Source organism: Chlorocebus sabaeus, chromosome 20 (assembly GCF_047675955.1).
Source record: "Chlorocebus sabaeus isolate Y175 chromosome 20, mChlSab1.0.hap1, whole genome shotgun sequence".
In the NCBI taxonomy this organism is placed as follows: Eukaryota; Metazoa; Chordata; class Mammalia; order Primates; family Cercopithecidae; genus Chlorocebus; species Chlorocebus sabaeus.
In genome coordinates, this window is record NC_132923.1 from 79,931,525 (window position 1) to 79,957,142 (window position 25,618).

The window sequence follows — 25,618 nt, forward strand, 5'->3', positions numbered from 1 at the left end:
TAGGCATTCAACAAATTATACTTACTTTTCCCTAGCCCAATACTCTTCCAGAAATATTTCTCCATACTTCCCTTTCTAGAGTATTTAAAAATCATCAGCCCAGGTTCCATGTTTTAGGATATGGATGGTTTTACCATATTCAGGTAAAATAATGTCAAGCAGATGAAATACAACTTTAATTTTCTAAAAAGGGAAAGTTAACAGAACAAAAACAGTAGATTTGGCTAAGAGTTCTAAGACCTGACAATCGAAGCCTCTTATGTTACAGACAATATAGTTATTGCTTGTTTTTTGTCTCTCAAATTCCTATTTAACCTTAAGGAGCTAACTCAAATGTTGCCTTCTGTCAACAGCCTTCTTTGAATGCTCTGGACAGACTGCTGCTTCCTCCTCTGTGTTCCCAAGGCATGCAGTGACTACCTGTAGCATAGCGATCATCATGATTGTTTACGGCTTCTGTGAAAAGGCACAAGGCATGAAAGGAGCAGGGGATAAATTGCGAATAAAATCCACCTCAAAGGAATAAGTGGATAATTATAGAGCACCTGGCAGATTGTAGAAATTCAATGTATGTTAACTTCCTTTTTCTCTTTTTTCTCCTTCTCTTTCTTCATATTAGTGTAAGTGATGTAACAATAGCTACAATAAATTGAATACATACTCTAGTAGACATTTAGCATATATTAGCTTTCAACCTCATGACAACTTTGCAAATGCAGAAATTGAAGATCAGAAAAATTAAATAACTTGCCTCTAGTCATAGCTGGATTTTTTTCCCTAGATTTTGTTGATAGAAAAATCTGGGTTCCTTTCCCTCTACTTCCCCTGAAGTTTCTATCTTCCTGACCATTGAACATGTTTCTGCCTGTAGCTTATAAATATAGCCTCTTAACAGACCAAAAAAATCTCAAAGAAACAGTATTCCCTAAGAGTATACAATAACCTCTAAGCATGAAGCCTATATATATTTGGAAAAGCTGGTTGTGAAAGCCCCAGTTAAAAGGGAAAGGTGTAGTCAAAGAAGTTCTACCTTTTGGAAATCTACTATGCAGAAATAATCACACATGTGTACAAAACTACGTATACAAGAATGTCCACAGCACATTGTTTGTACTAGAAAAATATGGGAAAGAATCTAATTATCTTTCAATAGGAAGTAGTCAAATAAATTATTATATAATTGTACTATAGATGAGGAGTTGGAAATTCTTTTTTTAATAAAGGACCAGATAGTAAATGTTTTAAGCTTTGCAAGTCACAGGACTGTTGCAACTACTCAACTCTGTCATGGCAGGGTGAAATCTGTGTTCCAATAAAACTTTATTTGTAAGAACAGTAGGCTGAATTTGGCCTTCAGGCCATAGTTTGCTGACTATGTTATAGAAGAATATGATGCTTATTAAAAAGAGATAGAAATTTTGTGGGAAATCTTAAAACCATACTATTAAGTAAAAACATACAAGTTACAGACAATATGTATTTTACTTATGTAAAATATACCTGTGTCTAGAATGCCCAGTACACATAGGTATATTTTCTATGTAATGCATATTGTCAATGCATTTTTTACGTAATCTGGAAGTATCTTCACCAAGCTGTTAACATGGGTCAGCTCTAGGGAGGGAGCAGAGAGAGGGCTGTTGGATGGAGTGCAGGCAAGAGAGGATGGAAGAAAACTCTGTTTTTATTTCAAACATGTATTACTTCTCTAACAATAAGTAAACATTTTAATCTGGGAAATGAATTAGAAAAAAATAAGAGCATGAAGGGCCTCTGAGATCTGAGATAAATAGAAGAACCATCAAACATCAGTGGTTGGAGTGGAGCAGGACCATTTTACTAGTTTCAGTATTCAGTGTGGTTCACCCACACTGTTCAGAAAGTGTATTTGAAATGTTTCTAGTTAAATCATGTGGGAGAAGATCCATGGTCTGCCAATAAGGAAGGGATTATTTTTCATTTCAACATGTCAATATTTCACACTTCTATTGTTTATTCTACAGTCACTTTTGAAATCAACAAGAATCCCCTTTTATTGATGTTACGGGTTGGATTACATCTCCCCAACATTCATGTGTTGAAGTTCTAACTCCCAAAGCCTCAGAGTGTGAGTATATTTGGAGGCAGAGTCCTTAAAGGGGTAATTAAGTTACAATGAGGTCATTATAGTGGGCTGTTATCCAATGTGAGTGGTGCTCTTATAGGAAGGGGAAATTAGGACACAGATATGTACAGAGGGAAGAACATGTGCAGGCACAGGAAGAGGGCAGCCATTGGCAAGCCAAGGAGAGGGGCCTCAGAAGAAACCACTCTGCTGACACCCTGACTTCAGACTTCTCGTCTCCAGAATTGTGAGAAAGTAAATTTCTGCTGCTTAAGCCACTCAAGATGTGGTGTTTTGTTATGGCAATCCCAGCAAACTAATACTGCTGGTATGAAAGAACACAGAATTTTCTCATCTTTTTATGTGTGTATATCTACATGCACTTACAGAGGTCAATTCCATCAAGTAGGTGGGCTGTGATCTAGAGCAATTAACCATAATGAATGAGGGCTGCATTCCATGGAACCCCCACTTGTCCTTGAGTGCGCTGCAACAGGGCTGAGTCACTCTGTGACAGTTACTACATCTCCTCATTTCCTTATCTGTAAAGATCCAGCTGATCATATTGATTTGTTTCAATTCAACCAATATTCAGTGAGAGGCTATAGTACAAGCTCTGACATGGGGGCTGAGATGAAAAAGCTGAGTCAGAAGCAACCTCTGCCCTCAAAGAGTTTATTTTCAAGTTAGGAGACAAGATCCTAGGCAAAAACAGAGTGGCAGTACTAGAATGTCACTCTGAGCTAAGCCCTGTTCTGGTACTGGAGAAGCAGAGATGACACGGAGCCCCTAGCCTGGGCAGATAGACACCCCAACAGATGTCCCCAGCCCTGTTGGGTAAGAGCTGTGAGAATAAGACTTGCAGGAGGCTCTGGGAGCAATGGGAGGGGACTAAGTCAACCCAGGCTAAGTCAAAAGCAGGGGAGGGGGCTGTTACAAAGACTACCTAGGGGAGATGGTACCTCAGTGTACTAGTCTGCAGGGGCTGCCACAACAAAATACCATGGACTAGGTGCCCTACACAACAGAAATTTATTTTCTCATGGTTCTGGAGGCTAAGAGTCCAAGATCAAGGTGCTGTCAGGGTTGCTTTCTGCTGGAGGTTCTCTTCCTGTCTCAAAGACAGCAAAAAGGTCCTTACATGTCTCATTCGCTATGCATGTGTGGAAAGAGAGAGATCGCTGGTATATCTTTCTCTTCTTATAAAGCCACCAGTCCTCTTGAATTAGGGTCCTACTCTATGACCTCATTTAATCTTAATTACCTCTCTAAAATCCCTATTTCCTAATTCAGTGACATTAGGAGTTAGAGCTTCAATATATAAATGTGAGGGTAAGGGGAGACACAATTCAGTGCAGAACATTAGATAAGGAGTTACCCAGGTAGGAATTTGGGAAAGAATATTCCAGGAAGAAGGAACCCAGTTGCTTAAGGCTCAGAAGGAAAGAGTGTGATGCATTCAAGGAACTGAACCTGAACATAAGGTGAATGAAGAGAAGTCAGAATCGAGGCTGATTTCATCTCGACAGATAAAGACACTATGCCCTGAGAGGTTTAAGTAAGCAACGGGAAAGTGGGGGTTAAAGCCCCTCTCTGTCTCAGCCTGAGTCCATTGTCTTTATACTGTGTCACACCATTAGTCTTGGTTATTGCAAGCCTCTACAGTGCAAAGCAGATTGTGAACAGGGCTATTGGAAAGGAAAGGGCTGAGACCAGAGAAGAGCTATCTTTCTGAAACATCAGGAAGGTTTCATGGAAGCCGTGGCTTCTTAAATGGGCCTTAGAAACAGCATTGGGGTGAAGGGAGATAAGCAGTAGGGTAGGTGTACTAAAAGAGAGGAGGACTGTCAGGCAGATACATGGGGAGATAGCATGGGCAGTCTCACATAGGCAGGACTGGGCAAGTCATCTCTGGGGACAATGAGAGTAGCTCACAGCATGCACTCCAGAGGAACCCTCCAAAATGGTCCCCTTCTGTCCTCAAAACTAATGCTCACAATTAAAGACAAATCATTCCCTGCTCCTAAATAGCTAGTAGGCAGGCCCTCACCCCAAGGCTGCCTTCTGTGATCCTGGAATTGGTTCGTACTGGCTGCAATCTTCGTCAATGGCCCTGACATCTTCACAGTCGTCCTCATCAGAGCCATCAAGGCAGTCCTGGTCTCCATTGCACACGAGGTGGCGTTTCAGGCAGCGACCTGGAGAGGAGAAACTGTGGTTGCTCCTGGGGTTCCCCTATCCCTCCAGACCCACACCCACAATCAGTAAGTCCTTTCTGCCTCAGAAATAAACCTCCCATCTGTCCCATCCTCTTCCTGTTCTCACTGCCTCTACCTTCCTTCCAGCCTCATGAGCTCCCGCCTGCAGTCCCCCAGCTTGGACATTGCCTGAGTTTCTGTCTCTCTCTAATTCTCTACATTGCAGCCCTAGTAATCTTTCTAAAACGCCAGTCCATGTAATCCCTTGCTCAGTATCCTCCAGTGGCTCTCCATTCCTCTTCTTCCAAATGCCACAGTCTGGACCCTAGCTGCCCATCACCTACCTGCCCATCACCTACCTCTCTTCCCAAAGCCCTGATGCTGCAAACATTCTGGGCTGATTGGGAGACTCTGATCCCCATGCTTTTGTACGTTCTTTCTCCTAGAAAGTTCCCTTTTGTTTCACAAGTCTCTACTCAACTACCATTTTGAAGCCCACCCAGACTGCCCAAAGCAGATTTGGGGACTTCCTGCTAGAAAGTCCCACTAGACCATGCACATGTATGTGCCCATGGCTATCAAACAGTATCGTAATTAACACCTTCTACGTCTCCAGACTAGGAGTACATCAAGGTAAGGTGCATTATTTTTCTCATGTCTATATTAACAGCAGGTAGCTTACTCCCTGGCACATAATATGTGGCCAATAATATTTGTTCAATGAGTGGATGAATGAATGAATTATATCTTTTTCTAAATGAATCAACAGATGTTCCTACAAAGTTGAATCAAAATTACTTGGGCTACTGGCTTGGCTTAAAATGCGGATTCCTGGGACCCATCCCAAACCTACAGAATGGCAACCTCGAGAGGAAGGGCTCAGGAGTATGCATTTTAATAAGCCCCCTGGGGAAGTGTTTCACATGTCACTTTTGACAGGTACAGCTGTTATCCTGCTGGAATGCTACTCACCTGTCTCCTTACACTGGAAATCCTGTCCACACCGTGCTTGCCTTATACAAGGTGTAGAACTGGAGCAGCTGGCTTGATCCCAGACATCACCACTGCAGATGGTTCCCCCAAACTTGTTTGGCTGCAAGAGGCTCCGGTATCGGTACTAAATCAGATTTTGAACCAGAAACATTCTTGTCAATTAATCAATCAATCAATCAACCAAGATTTGTGCAGCCAGGTCTCAGCTCAACATAAGAAATAATTACCTAATGATTGAGAGCCTCCTGCAAAGCTGTCTTTTGAGGGATGAGTGTGCATAAACAGGGGTGTGCCACCAGAAGTGGCACAATCACCCACTGGAATGTTGAATAGGGCCTCCAAGCATCAAATGAAAGGCTTGGACAAGATATTTCTAGGGTCTTCCTACTTACTAGGGAGAACCTTTGTTCCCTCTTCTTGAAGAAGTTAAATTCCTATTCATCTTTCAGTAACATTCTGCAGGTTGCTCAGTCCCTCTCTACTAGCACTTGGCATATGAAGTTGCAATTGAGTATCCAAGTAGTTCTCCATCTCTCCCACCAGACTATGAGCAATTTGCATATTGGCAGTGGGGAAGAGAGGACCATGTCTTATTTGGCTTCGTACGCTTGGCACTTGATCTAGGGTCAGGTACTCAAGAGGCACGTTTAGAAGACATCTGTTGCTTTTTATTTGCAACATTTCTTCTGGTCTTGGAATTCCCCTCTTTCTTTGGGATATATCTCCTATGGTTCAGGTGGGAATGACCTCACCTCCTCAGTCACAGGGATGTGTGGGTATGAACCAGGCCTGGTCCATCAAATCATCACATCTGCCTAGTTGTAATCATTGCTTCAGGGATTGGCACATAACTCAATCCCATCCAATCAAGTTCTCTCTGGGGATTTTCTTTTACAAAGAGACAGCTTCTTTTTCCTGGAATTGTTGGAAACAATTGTAGATGCCTTGCCTATTATGCAGAAAGTACCCATCTAAGAGATAGAGAGACAAAGAGAGCTCTGAAGACATCATCTGAGTCCCTGGGTCCACCTTTGACTGCAGATAAATAGACACTTGACAGAAGGAAGAATTAAAATGCACACCAATCTTGGGACTTTAGAGTTTCATAATCATGTTTTCTGTATAGTGTAGTGTCAGGCACTAGTGTAGAAGGAGGAAGCTGAACACTAGGATATTCAGAGAAACATGAGGTTCTATTCCTGCCTTCAAGAAGCTTAGAGTCTAGTTGAGGACATAAAATGTGTAATAATACAAAACATGCAGCACGGATAGCAACCATACAGTGGCTGAAAAGGAAATGTGCAGCCCTGTATTTCCTGCTGCCTCTCTCCCTGGCTCAGCCCACAGGCCCCTTCCTTTAAGAATGTTAGTGTGTAGATAAGAAAGCAATGATTTGAGCAGCAAAAGAAGTGGGTTTCCTACCTCAATCAATTTCTTACTTGCTGTGTGAGGTATCAGTGTCTGGTACTTTGTTGCTCAGTTTCTAAATCTGTGCAATGAGGTGGGTGAGCTAAATGACTTACCTAATTATAATGACTAATAACCTTTCACCTGTGTCCTGAAGTTGACAGAGCATGGACATGAGGATTAGATGGACTTGGGTTCAGGTCCCAGATTTTCTGACCAACTGCCCATGAGCAAGCCACTTCCCTTTTCTGAGCTTCTGTCTTCCACTGTGTGAAATGGGTGTAATGGCACTTTCCCTTGAAAGGACTGTGTGATCTCTGAGTAAGAGAATGTGTGAAGAAGCCCCCAGCCCTGTTTCTGGTATATTATCGGTGCTCAATAAGCAGAGGTGGTTTTCACATTGTTATTGTAATCAATGCAGTCTTTCCAGGTGATTCCACGGGTGATTTGTGGAGCAGTGCAGCTCGCCTCTCTTCTTGCCCACCTCTGTCTCCTTAGCTGCTCATTAGCAAAGTGGCAAAGTTAGCAAGGAGAGGTGAAGATCAAACCTGTCCATAGGCCTGTCCTGCCTTTCAGTTAATAACAGCAGTAACAGATTTGTAAACTCTGTGGGAAGAGACTGTAATTAATGACCAGTTGGAGAATATCAGTATATTTTAATTTTCCACCCATACTCTTGCCCCTCAGCACAGCAAATAAAGGAGTGATCAGCATGGAAACGTAGAGCCAATTTTCTTTCTTTCTTTCTTTTTTTCCTCTCTTTATGTCAGTTTATTTCTAGACATGCTTTCCAAGAACACGGGTTTATCTGTTACTTCCTCTGTTCCGAAGTGTTTAGTCATTCACATTCTTTGAAGTGTAACTGCTATCCACGTTAAATACATTTCTATAATTTCCTTACATGACACTATGACTTCAGCCAAATATGTCTTGTTCATTGTTCCTAAACATACTGTGTTTATTTCTGGCTATAGACTCTTGTTCATGGTTTTTCTTCTTAGGATGACTTCTCATCTCACTTTCAAATCTTTCCTTCGTTTAAAATACAGCTTAAAGCCTGTTTTCCACCATGAGGTCTTTTAGAACTGTTCAGCCTCTTTCCCACAATTCAAACCCCAAAGGTTTGACTTTCTTGTGAACTCGTATAGATCTTATTGTCTCCATTTTCTGCTTGAAACTTAAGATATATTATCTTAAATATATTTTCTGTGTTTTTCTTTTATCATCAACTAATGTTACACGTTATTTGAAGGAAAGCATCTCAGACTTTTTAACATGGCCAGCACTGAGTAGATATCCAGTCAATGTCATAAGGAGAATGGAATATCTAACAGGGACATTATGCATGGAATACTGCTGTCCAACTCAGATGACTATTTGCCATTACGTGACATCTATTTTGATTACAGCTTTTTATTATGAATATGTTGTGCTTATAATTCCACTTCATTGAGAATGAGGTTGGGAGTGAATTGTAAAGGTATTTATCCAAGGTCCAAAGAAAGAAAATATTGCTGCTTGGAATATTGCAGTTAGGTCATTCTAAACTCCATTTTTGCTTCTTTGACAAAAGAGTAAATCTGAGCCTGAAAACTGGTGCAAGGATACCTTAGCATATCTGTTGTACATGTTATAGGGTGAGGAGTTCACAGTTAAATGAGCAACAGGGATCTGGTACATGTCACTGTTCTGCAGTGCTTTCATGGTGACTTATAGGAACAGATTTAATATGCTTTAGTAAGGGCTTGAGCTTCTCCAAACAAATAATACACAATGTTATTTGAAATCAGACACAGTAGGTACTTGCCTTTGAGTACTCCTTCTTTGAATTAGCAGCCAATTTTCTCTATTACTCTAAAAATTATATTAGATTTTTAAAACCTGTAGCTACCAATTTGATAATGGTGATGGTGGCTACCATGTATTGAGCGCCTACTATTGGCCAAACACTTTACATTCCTTATGTTATTTAATCTTCACAAGTTTATGAAGTTAAGTATACTATGGCAATCCCATTTTGAGCTGAGTTAGAATTCCAGCTCTGCCACCTACTGTATATGCATCACTGGGTCAACTACTTAACATCTCTGATCCTGTTTTCTCATTTTTAAATGAAATATATCTGAGAACATTGCAAAGATTCATAATAGTACATGCAAAGAAATCATCACTTTGCCTGGTTTCTGATATACACTCAGTAAAAGTAGTTATCAATGTCATCACCATTCTTGTATCCAGCTGTTGGGCTACTTCAAAAGGAATTGAAGTGACCACTATGTCACTCATTACGCTCCAGGATGGTTCAGCGGGAGGCAGTAGTGTGGAGGGGTCAGCTGCAGAAGCTTTTTGGAGTCAGACTGACCAAGTTTTAAATCAAGGCTCTGTCATGTTCTTAATGGGTGACCCAAACAAAGTGGATGATGATGTCTGTCATTTACAGTTGGCTGTGAAAGTCAAACAAGATAATTTATTTAAGGCATTTGCACAATTGTCTGGTACATAGAAATTATTTAATAAATGGTGACTATTGCCACTGTCATCCTTCCTATAGTATCTATACTGGGAATGATGGTGTAAGCCATAAGGTTCATTCCCACTGATTCCCTATTTTCTAGGTTGCTATCAAATAATGAAGATATTTACGGGGCAGGAAGGTTGGTGCCAATATTCCCTTAGGGATTTCTCCATGCTATTGCCTGTGGTTGGGATCATTAAGACACAATTTTCTTTTCTAACTGGTAGATAATATTTCCTTCCAGAAATGTACATCTTTGTTTGGATGATTTTGAGAAGAAGGAACACACGAATAAAAAAAACTAAGGTGGTCTTTCACTTAATTAACAGAATTAATTATTTTAAGGATTACTTTAAAAACACATGTGTTTTTGAGTCGCTAAGTAAATAATTCTATTCTGATTTAAACTGCAAATCATTGTCTTGTGCTACCTGCTGTCTAAACTGAAACAAATAAGAAAAATTTAATTTAGGATGTATAACAGGCTGAATAATGGCCACACAAAGATATCGAGTCCTAATTTATAGAACCTGTAAATTTTACTTTATTCGGAAAGCTGGCCATTGCAGACATCATTAAAGTTTTTGAGATGAGGATATTACCCTGGATTGTCTGGATAGCATTAAGTGTCATCACAGTGTCTTTGTAAGAAGGCAGAGAGAGATTACAGGCAGATACACAGAGGAGAAGACTCACAGATGAGGCAACAACGTGACCAGGGAGGCAGAGATCGCAGTGATTCGGCCACAAGGTAAGGATTGTCAATGCCACCAGAAGCTGGAAGAGGCAAATATTAGGTTGCTACAAAAGTAATTGTGGTTTTTGCTGTTACTTACTGCCAAAACTGCAATTACTTTTGCACCAACCTAATAACAGAGTCCCTTCTAGCACTTTTAAGAGGGAGCATGGCTCTGCTGATACCTTGATTTCAGACTTCTGGCTTTCAGAACTGTAAGAGAATACATTTCTGTTGTTTTAAGCCACCAAGTTTGTCGGAATTTGTTCCAGTAGACTCAAAAACTAATACAGGATGTCAGAGCAAAATGAGCATGTAGGGATCAAACACGTTTAAGCAGGAACAGTCTAAAATTCTTCAGCACTTCTCAGAGATGAGTGAGGTAGAATAACAAATTTCAGACTTTGATATTGAATGAACTAGGTCAAAATTGTGTGTGTTCCACCACTTACTGCTATGCAATTTTGAATAACTCATCAGAAACATTCACAGAGCACCTCTCTGTCTGAATGGTGGTCTGGAGGCAGGATGACCATTTGCAAACTTTGCAAGATCTCAGGTGAGGAAACAGCAGGGATTAATTCAGGGCAGTGGGACTGGGGATGAAGAGGAAGGCAGAGATCATTATTAGAAAAACAGCTGGCACTCCACAAATTAAAACTCTAATGAGATATTACCCTACTCCTGAAAGAATGGCCATAATTAAAAAATCAAAAAATAATAGATGTTGACATGGATGTGGTGAAAAGTGAACTCTTTTACACTGCTGGTGGCAATGTCAACTAGTACAACCATTATGGAAAACATTGTGGAGATTTCCTAAAGAACTAAAAGTAGAACTACCTTTCAATCTAGCAGTCTCACTACTGGGTATCTACCTAAAGGGGAAAAAAAAGTCATATACAAAAGAGACTGCGATGCATGTTTATAGTAGCACAATTCACAATTGGAAAATATGGAAACAACCTAAATGCCCATTAACCAATGAGTGGATAAAGAAAATGTGGTACATATACACCATGGAATACTAGTCAACCATAAAATGGAATGAAATGAATGGCCTTTGCAGCAACTTGGATGGACTTGGAGGCCATTATTGTAAGTGAAGTAACTCAGGAATTGAAAACCAAATATGATATCTTCTCACTTACAAGTGGGAGCTAAGCTACGAGGATGCAAAGGCACAGGAATAATATAATGGACTTTGGGGACTTGGGGGAAAAGGTGGGGAGGGTGAGGGATAAAAGACCACACACTGGGTACAGTGTATACTGCTCGGGTGACGGGTGCACCAAAATCTCAGAAATCACCATGAAAGAACTTAACCATGTAACCAAAACCCACGTTCCCCAAAAGCTACTGAAATAAAAATGAAAAAATAAAAGAAGGAAACCATCTGGAATTCCTTAAACATGTATTCTGAGCCAGATGCATGAGAAGGGTTCTGTGTGCATTACTCATGCATTGCTCATAACAATTCTAGAAAGTAGGTACTCCTACTACTCCAATTTATACATAAGGAAACTGAGCACAGAGATGATTAAAAATATTCCCAAAGTAACAATGCAGATAAGAGGCCAAGCCAGATCTAAACTGCAGAACTGAATCTTAACACTGAAACTTGGCAGTAGTGTGCTAATAGACAAGGTTCAGGCAGTGAGTGGTATGCCGAGTGGGGAAGGGAGCATCTAATACAGGCATGTGTGTCTGAAGGGAATTTTAAAACAACAATAAAACAGACTAGAAGTTACACTGTGTTTTATTATGTATTTATTTATTTACGAGGCAGGGTCTGGCTCTGTCACCTAAGCTGGAGTGCAGTGGCACAATCCAAGCTCACGGCAGCCTCGAACACCTGGGCTCAAGTGATCCTCCTGTCTCAGCCTCCTGAGTAGCTGGGACTCTGGGTGTGCACCACTATGCCCAGCTAATTTTGTGTGTGTGTGTATTTTTTGTAGAGAGCAAGTCTTGCTCTGTTGCCGAGGCTGGTCTTGAACTCCTGGGCTCAAGTAATCCTCCTGCCTCAGCCTCCCAAAGTGCTGGGATTATAGATGTGAGCCACCACACCCTGCTGACTACGTTTTATTATCACTGTGAGCCAGGGATTCTGAACAAAGTCAGAATTTTAATGCTCCCCTCTGCCTGAGTGGAGGGCTCCCAACATCCCTCTTCCCTTCATATGTCAATGGTACTAGGGATCATTTTGAACTATTCAAAACCATTTAGATGGGCAAAGTAGACACACCTCTGTTCATTGGGTGTGTTGGTCTTTTCCATAGATGAAAATGGAATTCTCAAGAACACACCTGGGACATCCCCTGGATTATCTCATCTCCTCATGGGCAGTTTGGTATTTTGTTTCTAAGCAATTAGTTTCTCCAGAAGACTCTCATTAGTGGGCAAGAGATGTGCCACGACTCAGACAGAAATAAACATGCCTATGTACAGATAGCGACTTTTCTACCTATGAGCCACAACACACATCTTTTGCAGCCTCACTCAACACTACCCTACAAACAAAATCGGGAGACGCAGAAACAAATTTCACCGTCCATGTACAATGGCTTTCAAACAACAATTTCTAGACCCAGTTTCTCCCCAGGCCCCTAGACATAGTGATCTGCTTAATCTCCTTTTGAATGCCTAATACACACATCAAATATGAAATGCCCCAAAACCGATTATAAGTGTCTTACCCTTTTGTCCTGGCATGGAAAGCAATCCGTCCACTCTGACCAGTTGCTCAGCTGGCAGGTAACTGCTGCGGGTGTGGCTGCCCGTCTTACTCTCCTAAAGAAAGGAAAGATCCCTGCATCAATTCTGAGATGCAAAATTTAAGCAAATGAGAAAGCTGTGCACATTTTCCTTCCAGTAAAACATGGTTTGAAAGAAATGAGGAATGAACATTTATTGTACTCCTACTTTATGTAGAAATGCCAACAGAAATGAGAGAGTGTATGGTGCTAGAGGGTTTATATAAATTATCCCTTTAATACCATATCAGCCCCCCATGCATCAAATTATTATAATTTTAGAGAGAAGAATATTAAAGAGGGCTAACAATTTTTGAAGAGCCAAAGTAGCAGAAAGCTCAGTGGTTAAGAATGTGGAGTCTGGGGTAAGAGGATTGGGTTTGAATCTTAACCACCACTTGCTGACTTTGAAAACTTGAGTAAATTACTTAATATCTCTCAACTACAGCTTTCCCAACTGTAAAACTACGCTAAAAATAACATTACCTAAAAGGGTTATTGAAAGTGTATTGAAATGCTTATGAAAGGTTTACTACAAGATGACTTTCATTATTACATGCTGGGATATTATGTGGATTATCTCATTTAATCCCTATAACAATCCTTGGAGATAAATATTATTAGATCTATTTTATGTACAGTGTAAGAAAGCTGGGATTCCTAAAAGCTAAATAGCCCTGAAGTCATAGCCCAGGAACGACAGAGGCAAAAATGGAACTGGTTGGTTTGATGGCAAAGCCCGTTACCTGCTCCTCATCATGCTACTGCCTCATTTTATGAATCAGCCAACAGACGTGAGAGAGTGTATCTCCAAGCCCACGATCCTTCTCTTACCCCATGCTTCCCCCTCACCAATTAAAAAGCCTACTCAGGGAAAGGGGGACAAGCGACAAGCTTGCCTGGCTTCCACATTAGCCTCTTCCCATAGCACCACTGCTACAACTTCAAGGCCAAGTTGGCCCATGGGGAAAGTGGGAACATCGTCTGTTAACACTAGAATTACCACAGCCTCTGAGAGCCAGGCAGCCACTGCTGTGAAGAATGGCATGATTATAACCCTCGTGTAGGAATAGAAAGTGTTTCAAATCTCATGCTAATTATGTAATGAATTTGATGAATAATGACACCTAAGTTGAAACTCCGCACAAGGAGCCATGGAATAGTTCAGAAAATTTTGTCTATCTTTAACTGTGGTTCTCCAACTTTTGGTCTCAGGATACCTTTACATTTCTGCAAATTACTAAAGACCTCAAAGAGCTGGTAAGTGGGCTAGATCTACCAATATTCACAGAATTCAAAATCAAAACTGAGAAATTTAAAAAATACTTGTTCATTAACTTATTTAAAATTACAATAACAAACCTATTACATGTTACCATAAATGTACGTTTTTTCAAATCCCTTTAATGTCTGGTTTAGAAGAAAGTAGCTAGAATCTTATTTCTGCTTTTTCATCCAATCTGTTGCTATATATTGATTTGGTTGAAATCTATGAAGAAAACTCAGCCTCACATGGTTATGTAGTTGAAAAGGGGAGGAGTGTTTTAACAGCCTTTTCCAATAACTGTGGATGCTCTCTTTTGGTATTAAATGAAAACTTGACAAGAGGCAATTTCTTACATGTTAGTGGCATGTGGAACCTGAAAGCATATCAGTGAATTTTTTGTTCTCTGTCACATTAAAATCCATTGGTCTCTACACTTTGAATGGATCTTGTGCCCACATACAATTTTTATAACATCAGGCATTCGAAATTTGGAAAATAATGGCTCACTGAGTATGTGCCTTACAAATATTAATACATTTCACTGTATAATATCTAAACATTAAATTTGTTAATATCACCAGTGATCTCGTCAAGTTCATGGTAGTGGATATGTTTCCAAAATTTTAATTTTCTCATAGAAGCTCCAATCTTATTATTAGTAACAAGTAATGTTATTTGTTTTCCTTGAAATGATAGGGTCTCTGCATTTTTTTATACAATGCATGGCAAATATCTAAGCCCAGATAACCATAGTTTGGCAGTTTTTTCATCAAGAAAAAATGGTATTCCAGGAAAAAAGTGGTCTCATTGACTGGTGTTTATGTCCCCCAAAAATTTATATGTTGAAACCCAATCCCCAATCCGATGGTGTTAGGAGGTGGAGCTTTTGGGAGGTGACTAGGTCATGTCATGAGGGTGAAGCCCTTTCGAATGGAATTAGTGCCCTCATTAAAGAGATCACAGGGACCTCCCACATCTCTTCCACCATGTGAGGACACAGCTAGAAGAAGATGATCACCCGTTAACCAAAGAAGTAGGCCCTCACCAGACACTGAATCTGCCAGCGCCTTGATCTTGGGCTTCCCAATCTCCAGAACTGTGAAGAATAAATGCTTGCTGCTTAAACATCCAGTCAGTGGTAATTTGTTACAGTAATCCAAGTAGTAAGACAAGTGGCTACCTTAACTTACAGCTCAAATAATTGCTTTTCCTCAAGACAATCATCATACGCAGTGCATACTCAGTGATTTCTCTATGCATTCTTCCCATTTTGTTACATAGAATACTTAAGTCACACCTATTCAAGGATTGAGGTTTAATTAAATTAACAATTCTTACTGCTTCTAGAAGGACTTTCTTAAGTAAAACTTAAAACTTAGGAGTTTTGTTTGTTTGTTTGTGTGTTCTTTCCTGTGAGTTTAGTGCCACTGCCTTGATTTTGACCAAGGCCCTAGCAGTTCTATCCATTGGTGCCTCTGTACCATTGGTGCAACTGTAAACACAGTAAAAGGGTAAAATAATGTCTTACCATTATTATGAGAACTGTTTCGAACTTACAGGTCCCCTGAGAAGATATTGGGGACTTCCTGGGGTCTGCAGAACACACTTTGAGAAGCTCTAATCTGTAAAACAGTGCTAGCAGGCAGAAGCCCTCCCATCCCTTCAAAGAAAACGTCTTTGCCCAGCTCACAATCTTCCCCCTACATCAATTCCTGTCCTCATGCTGGGAGACTCATCATCCCTACAAATGAGTCATCCAACTCTCTGGTTGCTCGGTTGCTCCTCTTCCTTATCTGTAATAATCTTCTCTTCTGAACCTTCTCACTCTCTAAAACAACTTCTCCTCCAAGTCATTCATTTAGGAATCACCTGTGAATAGTTACTTGGGGGCTCCACAGTCTCTTGTCATTCTATCTTATATGCTTAAGGAGATTCCCACTGCACTTTTTCTTGAACCTCATTGGGATCTCCATTATCTCGACATGTAAGCATCCTCCCTTTCAATAAGAACCCCTCTTATCTTTATTTACCTTTATAACTAGTTTTGATTCCATGATTCATCACTTTAAAATCTTACCTATATTCTAAACACCTAGACCCCACTGTTCCCTCAATCACACCTAACTGTAAATCCCAACCCTGAATGAATCCAATTATCTAACTCTTTACTTTGGTTAATTCCTATGTATCTTTCATTCTCATCATAAACATCAATTCCTTAGGGAAATATTTCCTAATATCCAGACTGGTTGAAAACCTCCTTCATATGATTTGGTCAATCTCTGCACATTTTCTCAATATTTAATTATCAAACTTGTAATATTTGTAAAATTTATTTTTTCTCTACCAGATTCTAGGCTCTATGAATGCAGAAACTCTCTATATTTGCTACAGAGTTCCTAGCACCTATTATGGGCCAGGCCCACGGAAAGTGCTCAGTAAATATTTACAAAAGGAAAAAAAGAAAGAAGGGAAAGAGGGAGGGAAAAAAGGAAAGAAGGAAGGAAGGGAGGGAAGGAGGGAGAGAAGGGACTGAGATAGGGAGGGAAGAGAAAGAATAAAACCAATTTCTGGGATATAGACAGTGACATTGTTGAGATATTTATTTGAACCTGATTCTTATAATCTAAATTAAATTAGATCCTGGTATCTCGACATTCAAATGGCTCAGGGTTTGTTACGCACGTCATTTTTCTAATAGACTGTTCTAATAATAAAAGTTTGAAGTGTGGGAACATGGATAATTAGAAGGAGAGAGAGAAGGTATAGGGAGAAGGTTTGGGAACAGGAAAGGACTCCAGCATTATTTCTGCATCTCACTACAGAATTGTCAAGATAATGTCACTGTAAGCCCATAGAGACTGCATTATGTATCAAACCGGAGGGAAACAGTACTAATGGATGGAAGCAAAAGCCTAGACAGAGCAGTGGTGTATTGCTACAGTTTCAAAAGCCTTGTGACATGATGTCTAGACGGAGGCATACATGCTAATGCTATCACGGAGGCCAGAGTACAGAAAGTACACCAGGACCATTCATTAAAGTTGTTACAGAGCTCCAACCTTTTAGCCAATACCAATGTGACCAACATTTTATTATTCCAATAATTTTTTCAATGTAGTTCATTTTTTGATCATTATAAAAGTAATACATTCTCATTACAGAGAACATGGGAAAGATTATAAATGAAAAGAATTGCCCCAAATTTTACTATTATGAATATTTAGTTATATTTTCTTCTGTTTATTTTCATAACACATTAAGGTCATACAGAGTATTACATTTTATATACTGATTCTTCCACTTAATAATAGAGCAGAAACCTAAACTATTTATGGTAATACACATCGTTCCACTCCCCTTACATTAAACAATTAGATTATTGAGTCCCCAGTTTTTCTGTATTCAAGTTATTTGTTGAAGATATATCCTGTAGAGTGGGATGACTGCATTGAAGGGATTTTAGAGCTTATGGCACATATTGCCAAATGGCTTTCCAAAAGAACTGTATAAATTATTTAATTACTTAAGGAGTCATTCATAATTCTGTGGCCTAATAAATACTGGAAAATATTTTTAAGGCATCTCTCAGCTGGCAAAAGTCTACTCAATCAGTAAGACATTTAATACGGAGCACAGGGACTTAGGAGTCTTTGCTTCTCATCTTCAGTTTGCCTCTCACCTGCTGGGCTACTATGAGCAAGCTGCTTTAATTGACTTTAAGTTTTTTAATCTGTGGAATGAGCACAATTCTATATGGTGCTATTGCAGCATTTCTCAAAGAGTACCCTGCAGAGTACAGTTCCTGATATATGCACAGGGGTCGGGGAGGAAGAGGAGAAAAGTTCCATGGCCAAATACATTTGGATGAGCTGCATACACCATATCATTCTTGGAGATTTAAAATGCCCAATAACATATTAAAGGCTCAGAGAGTTTCTGCATTTTAATTTGCTTACCCTGGCATTTCCCAAATTTTGTGAGGAAACACAGGCCATTTCTTTTTTTATGCATCATCTGTAAGACTATGTAACACAGTTGAAACATTGATGTAAAAGAAAGAGGTTTAGAGTTCAGCAAATATGCATTTGAATCTGATTTCCGCTACTTACTGAATTTCAATTTTCTTATAGCTATAAAACAGGGAAAATTGTTTGCAAGACTATTTTGAATATGGGGTGAGATCATGTATGTAAAATCTCAAGCACAAGCCTGGCATACATGTTAGCGTCACTCTAACCTTGTCAACCTCACACATGCTCATCAATCCTCTCCGTCTTCATCAAAAATGTATTGAATGTACTCGGATAGGACTGTGGACAAGTGACACGCTTCCCATCTGCCTTTTAAAATAGAGCAGCTTATTGGGCAAAGGGTCTAAAACCTAGAGTTGAATAAGCAACGTGCAAGTTAAATACTTGACCCAGAATGTGGCCACTTCAGCAACTTAGAAAAGAAAATAATTAATTAGCTACCAATCCTAGGCTAGAAGGTCAGAAAGCCCAACCCTGATGATTACCAGGGGGTTGTCCTAATAAATTGGCTCAGCTTGTATTAAAATCTGATTATCACTAATCATATAATCTTGAGCCAATCCCATCCAGTTACATGGAGATTCCATCATACAATAGAGGTATTTTAGATTTAACTTTGAAAGCGCTCAGTCTTCAGCAACCTCCATGTTGCTAAGTCCAGTAGAAAGTTGTCTGGTTTTGTTTTACTTGCCCTCTGCTATGGTTTATTTGTCCCCACGCATGTTGATTGCATGAGTGTAATAAGTAGGGGGGAAGAAACAAAACTCATATTGAAACTTGATTCCCGATGTGGCAGTGTTGGGCCTGGTGGGAGGTATTTGGGTCGTGAGACAGATCCCTCAGGAAAGGCTTAGTGCTGCTCTTGCAGTAGTGAGTGGGTTCTCCTGGCTAGACAGACTCATTCTCGCTGGTTCCCATGGAAATTAGTTGTTATAAAGCAAGGTTCCTCCTCCTGTTTTGTCCCCTTCAAATGTGCCCACTTCCTTTTTTACCTTCTCTGCCATGTTTTGATGCAGCACAAAAGTCCTCACCAGGATGTTCCTATTTTCTTTATAGAACTTAAAGTATATAAAATATTTTCATACACTTTTCTAGAACAGAAGCTTCATGAGAGCTGAGAGCAAGGACTTTGTCTTTCTCATTTATATCCCCAGGGCCCAGAACAGTGCCTGGCATATATCGGGTGCTCAATAAAACAAAATAAGCATGTATATGTCAATTAAAAAAGGAAAAGCTCTCACCAGAAGCCAAGCAGATGCTGGCACCATGCTTCTTGTACAGCTTGCACAACCATGAGCCAAATAGACCTCTTTCCTTTATAAACTACACAGCTTCAGGTATTCCTTTATAACAACACAAAACTGACTAACGCACAGTCTGTTAACCACTTTTTTCTTCATGAGAAATTTCATCTCTTGGACTTCTTCAGCATAATTCCTCCTCACTCTCTTCCTACCTCTGGCCAGTTCTCCTCCCAAAACTGGAATTCTTCAAGGTGCAGTCTGGTCTTTCTTCTTTTTCTCTTTCTGCTTTTCTCACCCTTAAGAAGGTAAGATCCATGTCCTTGGCTTCATACACGATCTGTGCAAATGTTTCTACATTTAGGCCTTCAACTTAGACTAGTCCTCTGTAATCCTGTTTTGTTTATCCAACTTCTCCATTTGATATGTCTATCAAATGCCTCTTAGACATGGCAAACTTAATGGTTCCACATCTAAACTATTCATTTTCTCTTTTAAGCAGTTCCTTGTTATGCCTTCCTGTGGGCCAAGACCTTCTTCTATTTTACCTTTCTCCAATCCATTCTCTGCACAGCAATGAAGATAATTTTTTCAAATGAGAAATCAGATAATATCCTTCGTTTATAAGACTCTCAGTGATTTTTGTTTTTTGTGTGTGTGTTTTACTACACATAGACTCAAATCCAAATTTCTCATTGTGGTGCCTAAGGTCCTCTGGGATCTGGTCTCAGTCCAATTTTTTGACTTCTTCTTAAGGCATTTCTCTGCTTTCATGCTGCTCTCATTCTTCAGTCCTCAAACATGACAAGCCACTTCCAATCACAGAGTCTTAGCACAGGTGATCCCTCCACTTTACCCTGCTCTTTACCCGGCTTCTCCCTACCGCCCTTCACATCTCAGTTTAAATGCCACCTCCACAAAAAATTCCCTCAATCAGCCTGTCTTTAGATTGCTCTCATATCCTCTAACAAAGGACCCCATTTATTTCCTTCGCAGTATTTATCACAATGTAAAAGAAAAAAAATTTTTTTTTCTTCAGTCTTGCTCTGTTGCTCACATCAGAGTGCAGTGGCACAATCTTGGCTCACTGCAGCCTCCGGCTCCCAGTTTCAAGCGATTCTCATGCCTCAGTCTCTCGAGTAGCTGAGACTACAGGCATGTACCACCTTGCCCAGCTAATTTTTTGTATTTTTAGTAGAGACCGGGTTTCACCGTATTGGTCAGGATGGTCTCGAACGCCTGAGCTCAAGTGATCCGCCTACCTCGTCCTCCCAAAGTTCTAGGATTACAGGTGAGCCACCATGCCCACAATTTTTAAGATAATATTTTTGGTTACATATTTATTGAGTCCATCGCTACACTATAAATTCCATGAGTGTTGAAACATTATCTGTTCAGTTTATTACCTAACACCTAGCATACCTGTAATATTTATTTATTGAATGAATGAATAAATAAATCCAAAAAAGTATCCACTGTGTGCTAGATGCACATAGAATTCCATATAGAACTTTAAGTTCCAAGCAGGTACGGGGCTCTCCTGCAGTATTTGCAGAACGCTATTTCCTCCACAGAATGCTAATCATATCTCATTCATCTGGCCAAACCTTTCCACTTCAGTTCATTCTCTCCAGATAGCTTTCCTTAGCCTGCCTGTCCTATGCTAACATAGTGCCATATACATAGAGCTTCTAACACTTTATTCCTACTCCTAGACTGTACACTCTGGAAGACTGAGATCATGACTGTATTGCTCACCATTTTACCCTAGTGCTGAGCACAGTACCTCGAAGATATTTTCTCATATAATCTTAAGTTATTCATTAAAATTTCACAAGAACCCTGTGGGGGGTAGGAAGTACTATTTCCATTTTATAGATGAGTAAAACGATTCATAAGAAGTTGAAATAACTGGCTTAAGGTTCTGTAGGTAGAAAGTGGCAAGGCCAGAATTCAAACCAACAAAGACTCCAAAGCCTATGCATTTTTTAAGCATTCCGAGATGTGTTCTGAAGGATTTCTGACAAAAGAGAAACAGGGTAATAAAAATAATTTTCTAAAGGCTTACCATGTACCAGGTTCTGTTATAAGTACTTTACATAAACTTACTCAAGTCCTGACAAAAACTCTATGAAATATGTATTATCTCCATTTCACAGATGAAAAAAAAAAAAATGAAGCCTAGGAAGTTTAAGCAACTGGCCCAAGTTCCATAGCCACTACGTGGTGATGCCAGGACTTAATCCCAGATTGATTATACTTTATGGACCAGACCCAATGCCACCTGAAGTATTGCTAAAGATTAGTTACCCTGAATAAAAGTCTCCATATTACATGATTCACTTTTGAGTCACATCCACTACTCCAGTTGTTTTTATTAATTAAAAATTCATGTTTCGTGAATATACATCAATTTTCAGTCGTCTGGACTACTATTAAAAATATTCACATGGCCTTGGCCCAAGATGCTTTGGTAAATATACTCTGATGTCCACAAAAGCAATAAAATAAAAAGGGACATCATGATTGAAACTTCTTTAGGGTCAACTGCCTATAGGCCCACTTAACAAAAAGAAACAGCTTTAGATGCTTAGATAGTTGTCCTCTGTGTTTGGGGTCCTCATTCACTTTTTTAAAATTCCCCTAAGGAATTCTGCTTTTAACCAATGGAAAAGTTGGGTTGAAAATGTTGGCCTTCAACTTATGGATAATAAAAAAAACACTCTTAGAAGAATGTAATAAGGGTTAAATTGGCCAGTATTCGTAAATGCCTATCAGAGTTATCTTATTATTGAATACTCCTCTTCTCTCTCTAGGGCTCAGTTTCTTGCTCTGTAACATGAGTGGATTAAGCTAGATACTAAATCCTTCCTAATTCTAAAGACCAACAAAATAGAAATAATGGAATTAGCATACAAGAACTTTGAAAGAGTTATTGTAAATATGCTCTATTATTTGAGGAGAATTAAGAAGCTAATGAGAACGGTAGTAGAAGATATTAAAAGATACCAAATGAGACATTTAAAACTGAAAATTATATTAACTGAAATTTAAAATTCACTGGATAGGCTTAACAGCAGATTAAACATTGCGGAACAAAAAATTAATAAATATATAGTTATAGAAACCAAAATGAAACAGAATATAGACCGCCAACAACAAAAAAAAGAAAGAGCATCAGTGACCCAAGGGACTTTATCCAGCAGGCTAGCATCTCTGTAATTGGACTATCAGAAAGAGAGATGAGAATGCATGGGGCAGAAAACATACATGAATGAATCATTGCAAAAATTTTCAAATTTGGTGAAAACTATAAACCCACAAAACCATATCACCTTGGAATTAGAAAAATATAAATCTAAAAGATGGCCCAAAAAAGAAGAAAATAGAAACAAAGAAGACATGCGACAAATAGAAAACAAATAGTAAAATGGCGAACTCAAGCCCAAGTTTATCAATAATTATATTTGATGTAAGTGGTCTAATTACTATAATTAAAAGACAGAGATTGTGAGACTAGCTAAAGCAAGCCTCATCTATGTATGTTCATGTGAATTATATTTTTAAATATAGTCATATAAGTTAAAATAAAATAATAGAAAAAGATTTGCCATGTACATACAGATCATAAGAAAGCAAGGATAACTATATGTATTAATGATAAATGAAAAAGTTTGTGGAACAAGGACCACTGCCAGGGATAATGGAAGCCTTTCATGATAATAAGGGGGTAAATTATCAAGCAGTCAGAATAATTCTAGATGTGTGTGTGTGTGCGTATTTAATAACAGAGTTTTAAAATACATGGAGCTAAAACTGATAGAACTGTAAGTAGGCAAATCCACAAATACTGTTGGAGATTGCAACATTCTTTTCTCAGTAATCAATAGAACAAGATGAAAACTTGAGTGACATTAACAACCAGCTTGACTTAATTGACTTGGAACTACACTGAACAACAGAATAATGCACTTTTTTGAGCATATGGAATATTCACTAAGGTTGGCCACACTCTTAGTAAAAACCAAATCCCAATAGATTAAAAGAATTGCAATTAAAACTTCTAGGCAAATTAGAAACTTGAAATTAAAAACTTCTAAGTAACATACATACTGAAAGGTGTTATTTGTATAAAATACGTAATAGAGATCCACTGATTTTGAGGCTGAAGATTATAACTTCCTTCCATCACCATTGTTTTAAAATGCTTTTTTCAAATAACATACTTTTAATTAAGATTTTATAATGAGCAAACGTTAAACATGGACTTATAAAAAAAATCTATATATTATCTGTTTTCAATGTTAGAGTTCATGTGAAATTTTATTTTGCAGGGGAAAAGAGTGCTATTACTTAAAATAAAGTTTAAAATCTCTGACTGATCAGAAAGATCCATGCCAATTGGCATATTATAAATTTGTTCTGTCTGATTATTGTCAACCATCAAGGGAATGAAAATACCAAAAAATAACAACAACAATCACATGAAGCACTGGTGACGGCTTTCACTGAACACTTACTAGGTAATAGGTAATAGGTATTGATCTAAGTACTTTCATGCATTTAATTTTTGTTCTTACTTTCCTCCCATTTTACAGGTAAGGAAAATGAAGCTTGGAAAAATTAAATAACTTGCCTGAGATCAGACAGCTAGTAAATGCCAGTGCCAGAATTTGGACCTAATAAAATCTTTTCACCATGTAGCTTCACTATCAAAGTCAGTGTCAGACACACTGGCATTAGATACAAAGACCTCATGATTTCCTTCTTCAGCACTTTGTAAAGTATTTAATTGGTTCTATTTTGCCTTGACTTGAAATTTGCCTCTTCACTGGTCTGTCTTGTTTGATAAGTTCATCAAACATCAAGACTCTTTGTTCATTTTCAAAAAGGATTACAATGATAAGCTTTTATAATTAAGAATATCTCGGCGGAGATTTCCTTTACCACAGTTCTCTTGCTTTATCTTCTAATTATTAGAGATGAATTTTCTGATTTCAAAATTGTATTTCCTTTAAATACAAGTTACAGATTAACTGCTTTTAAAAATGCTTTCCTCCCTTCTGAACTGTTACTTAAAGGAACTCTCACTTGCTCTAGTATTTAAAAGCACTAATGATTCAAAATTGCATCATCTATCAAGAATTATAATTAAATAATTCTATTTAACATCTTCAATGTTTGGGAGAAAGGGATTGCTTTAAATCTATCCCAAAGATGAAATAAAGGACTGCTTAGGCTCCACAAAATACTTCATATTAAGATACAAAAAAAAAAAAAAAAAAAAACTCATGAAGCTAGGTTGGAAATCTCAGGAAAATAGAATGGGTAAAATGCAATGTATATATGAAACTATATCACCTCCCCCTATTATCCCATAGCAAAAGATAAAGTCAGTTTTAGAATCAAATGACCCAGCATCTCTATAGTCCTTTGCCTCCCCCAAAGTGATTTTGAACACATTATCTAATTTTATCCTCCCCCAAAACTATGAGACAGGTACTCTTATGATGCTCTTTTACAGATAAGAAAGTTGGGGTTAAGTTAACTGTTCAGCACCACTCAGGAGAACTATCATTTATTAAGTGTCTACCATAAGCTGAGTACATTTTATATTCAGGATCTTATTTTATCTACATTAACTCTTATAGAAGAGGTATTATTATTCTCATTTTACAGCTAGGGAAACTAAGGATCAAACAGATTAAATGATTTACCCTGAATTACTCAGCTTCTAAGCATTAGAGCTGTGATTTACACGTAGGCCAATTTAGCACGGTCTTTTCACTGTCCCATCCTCCTCCACGGGAGTAGCAATAACATGAAAAGAGGTTATTTTCCATTCCAACACAGCCTCTGCTGCAAACATAAAAGTGTCTTAGTTCCCCAGCAGGCGATTCCTATGTGCAAGTTTCAGAGACATATGGCCCACTTACTGGTTCACCTTCTCCTGTGCAGTTACCCCAGGCTGACAAGTCATCAAAGACAAGATGAAGAAAACAACAGCAAACATCTCAGCCAGAAGCCACCGCGCTATATTACCTTGAAGGAATAAAACTATCTATTCAGGAAATTGGAGTAAAAGATGTCTACAGGCTGAGACCTGTAAGATCTATCTGATGTTAGAAACTCACCCAGATACACACAAATTTGCACAGAATTCAATTGATTCTCTTTCAAATGTGGTTAAATAGTAACCAGAGTATTGATTACCTAAATACTCTAAAAATGTTCCAGACACCAAAGGCCACTGCCCTTTAGACCTTTTGAAAAACAATATCCATGTGGTTAAGGAAAAGAAGATATTCAACCAACAACAGCTTAGCAAAGAGATCTTATTTTCAAACAGAGACAAAAACCAAACCATGAT

The 25,618-nt window shown here is 38.8% G+C and overlaps 1 protein-coding gene across 1 annotated transcript in view; it reads right to left on the reverse strand.

The window, feature by feature from the left end:
* The window catches only part of C8A (complement C8 alpha chain), a 62,991-nt gene extending 37,625 nt beyond the window's left edge, over positions 1-25,366 (reverse strand). Inside the window, exons 1-4 of the mRNA XM_007978590.3 lie at positions 25,185-25,366; positions 12,650-12,743; positions 5,275-5,419; positions 4,155-4,302 (exon numbers count right to left, since the gene is read on the reverse strand). Of these exons, the coding sequence (XP_007976781.3) occupies positions 4,155-4,302; positions 5,275-5,419; positions 12,650-12,743; positions 25,185-25,261 (464 nt within the window). The 5' untranslated portion in view covers positions 25,262-25,366. The remainder of the gene's footprint in view (positions 1-4,154; positions 4,303-5,274; positions 5,420-12,649; positions 12,744-25,184) is intronic.
* Between the last annotated feature and the right edge of the window lie 252 nt (positions 25,367-25,618).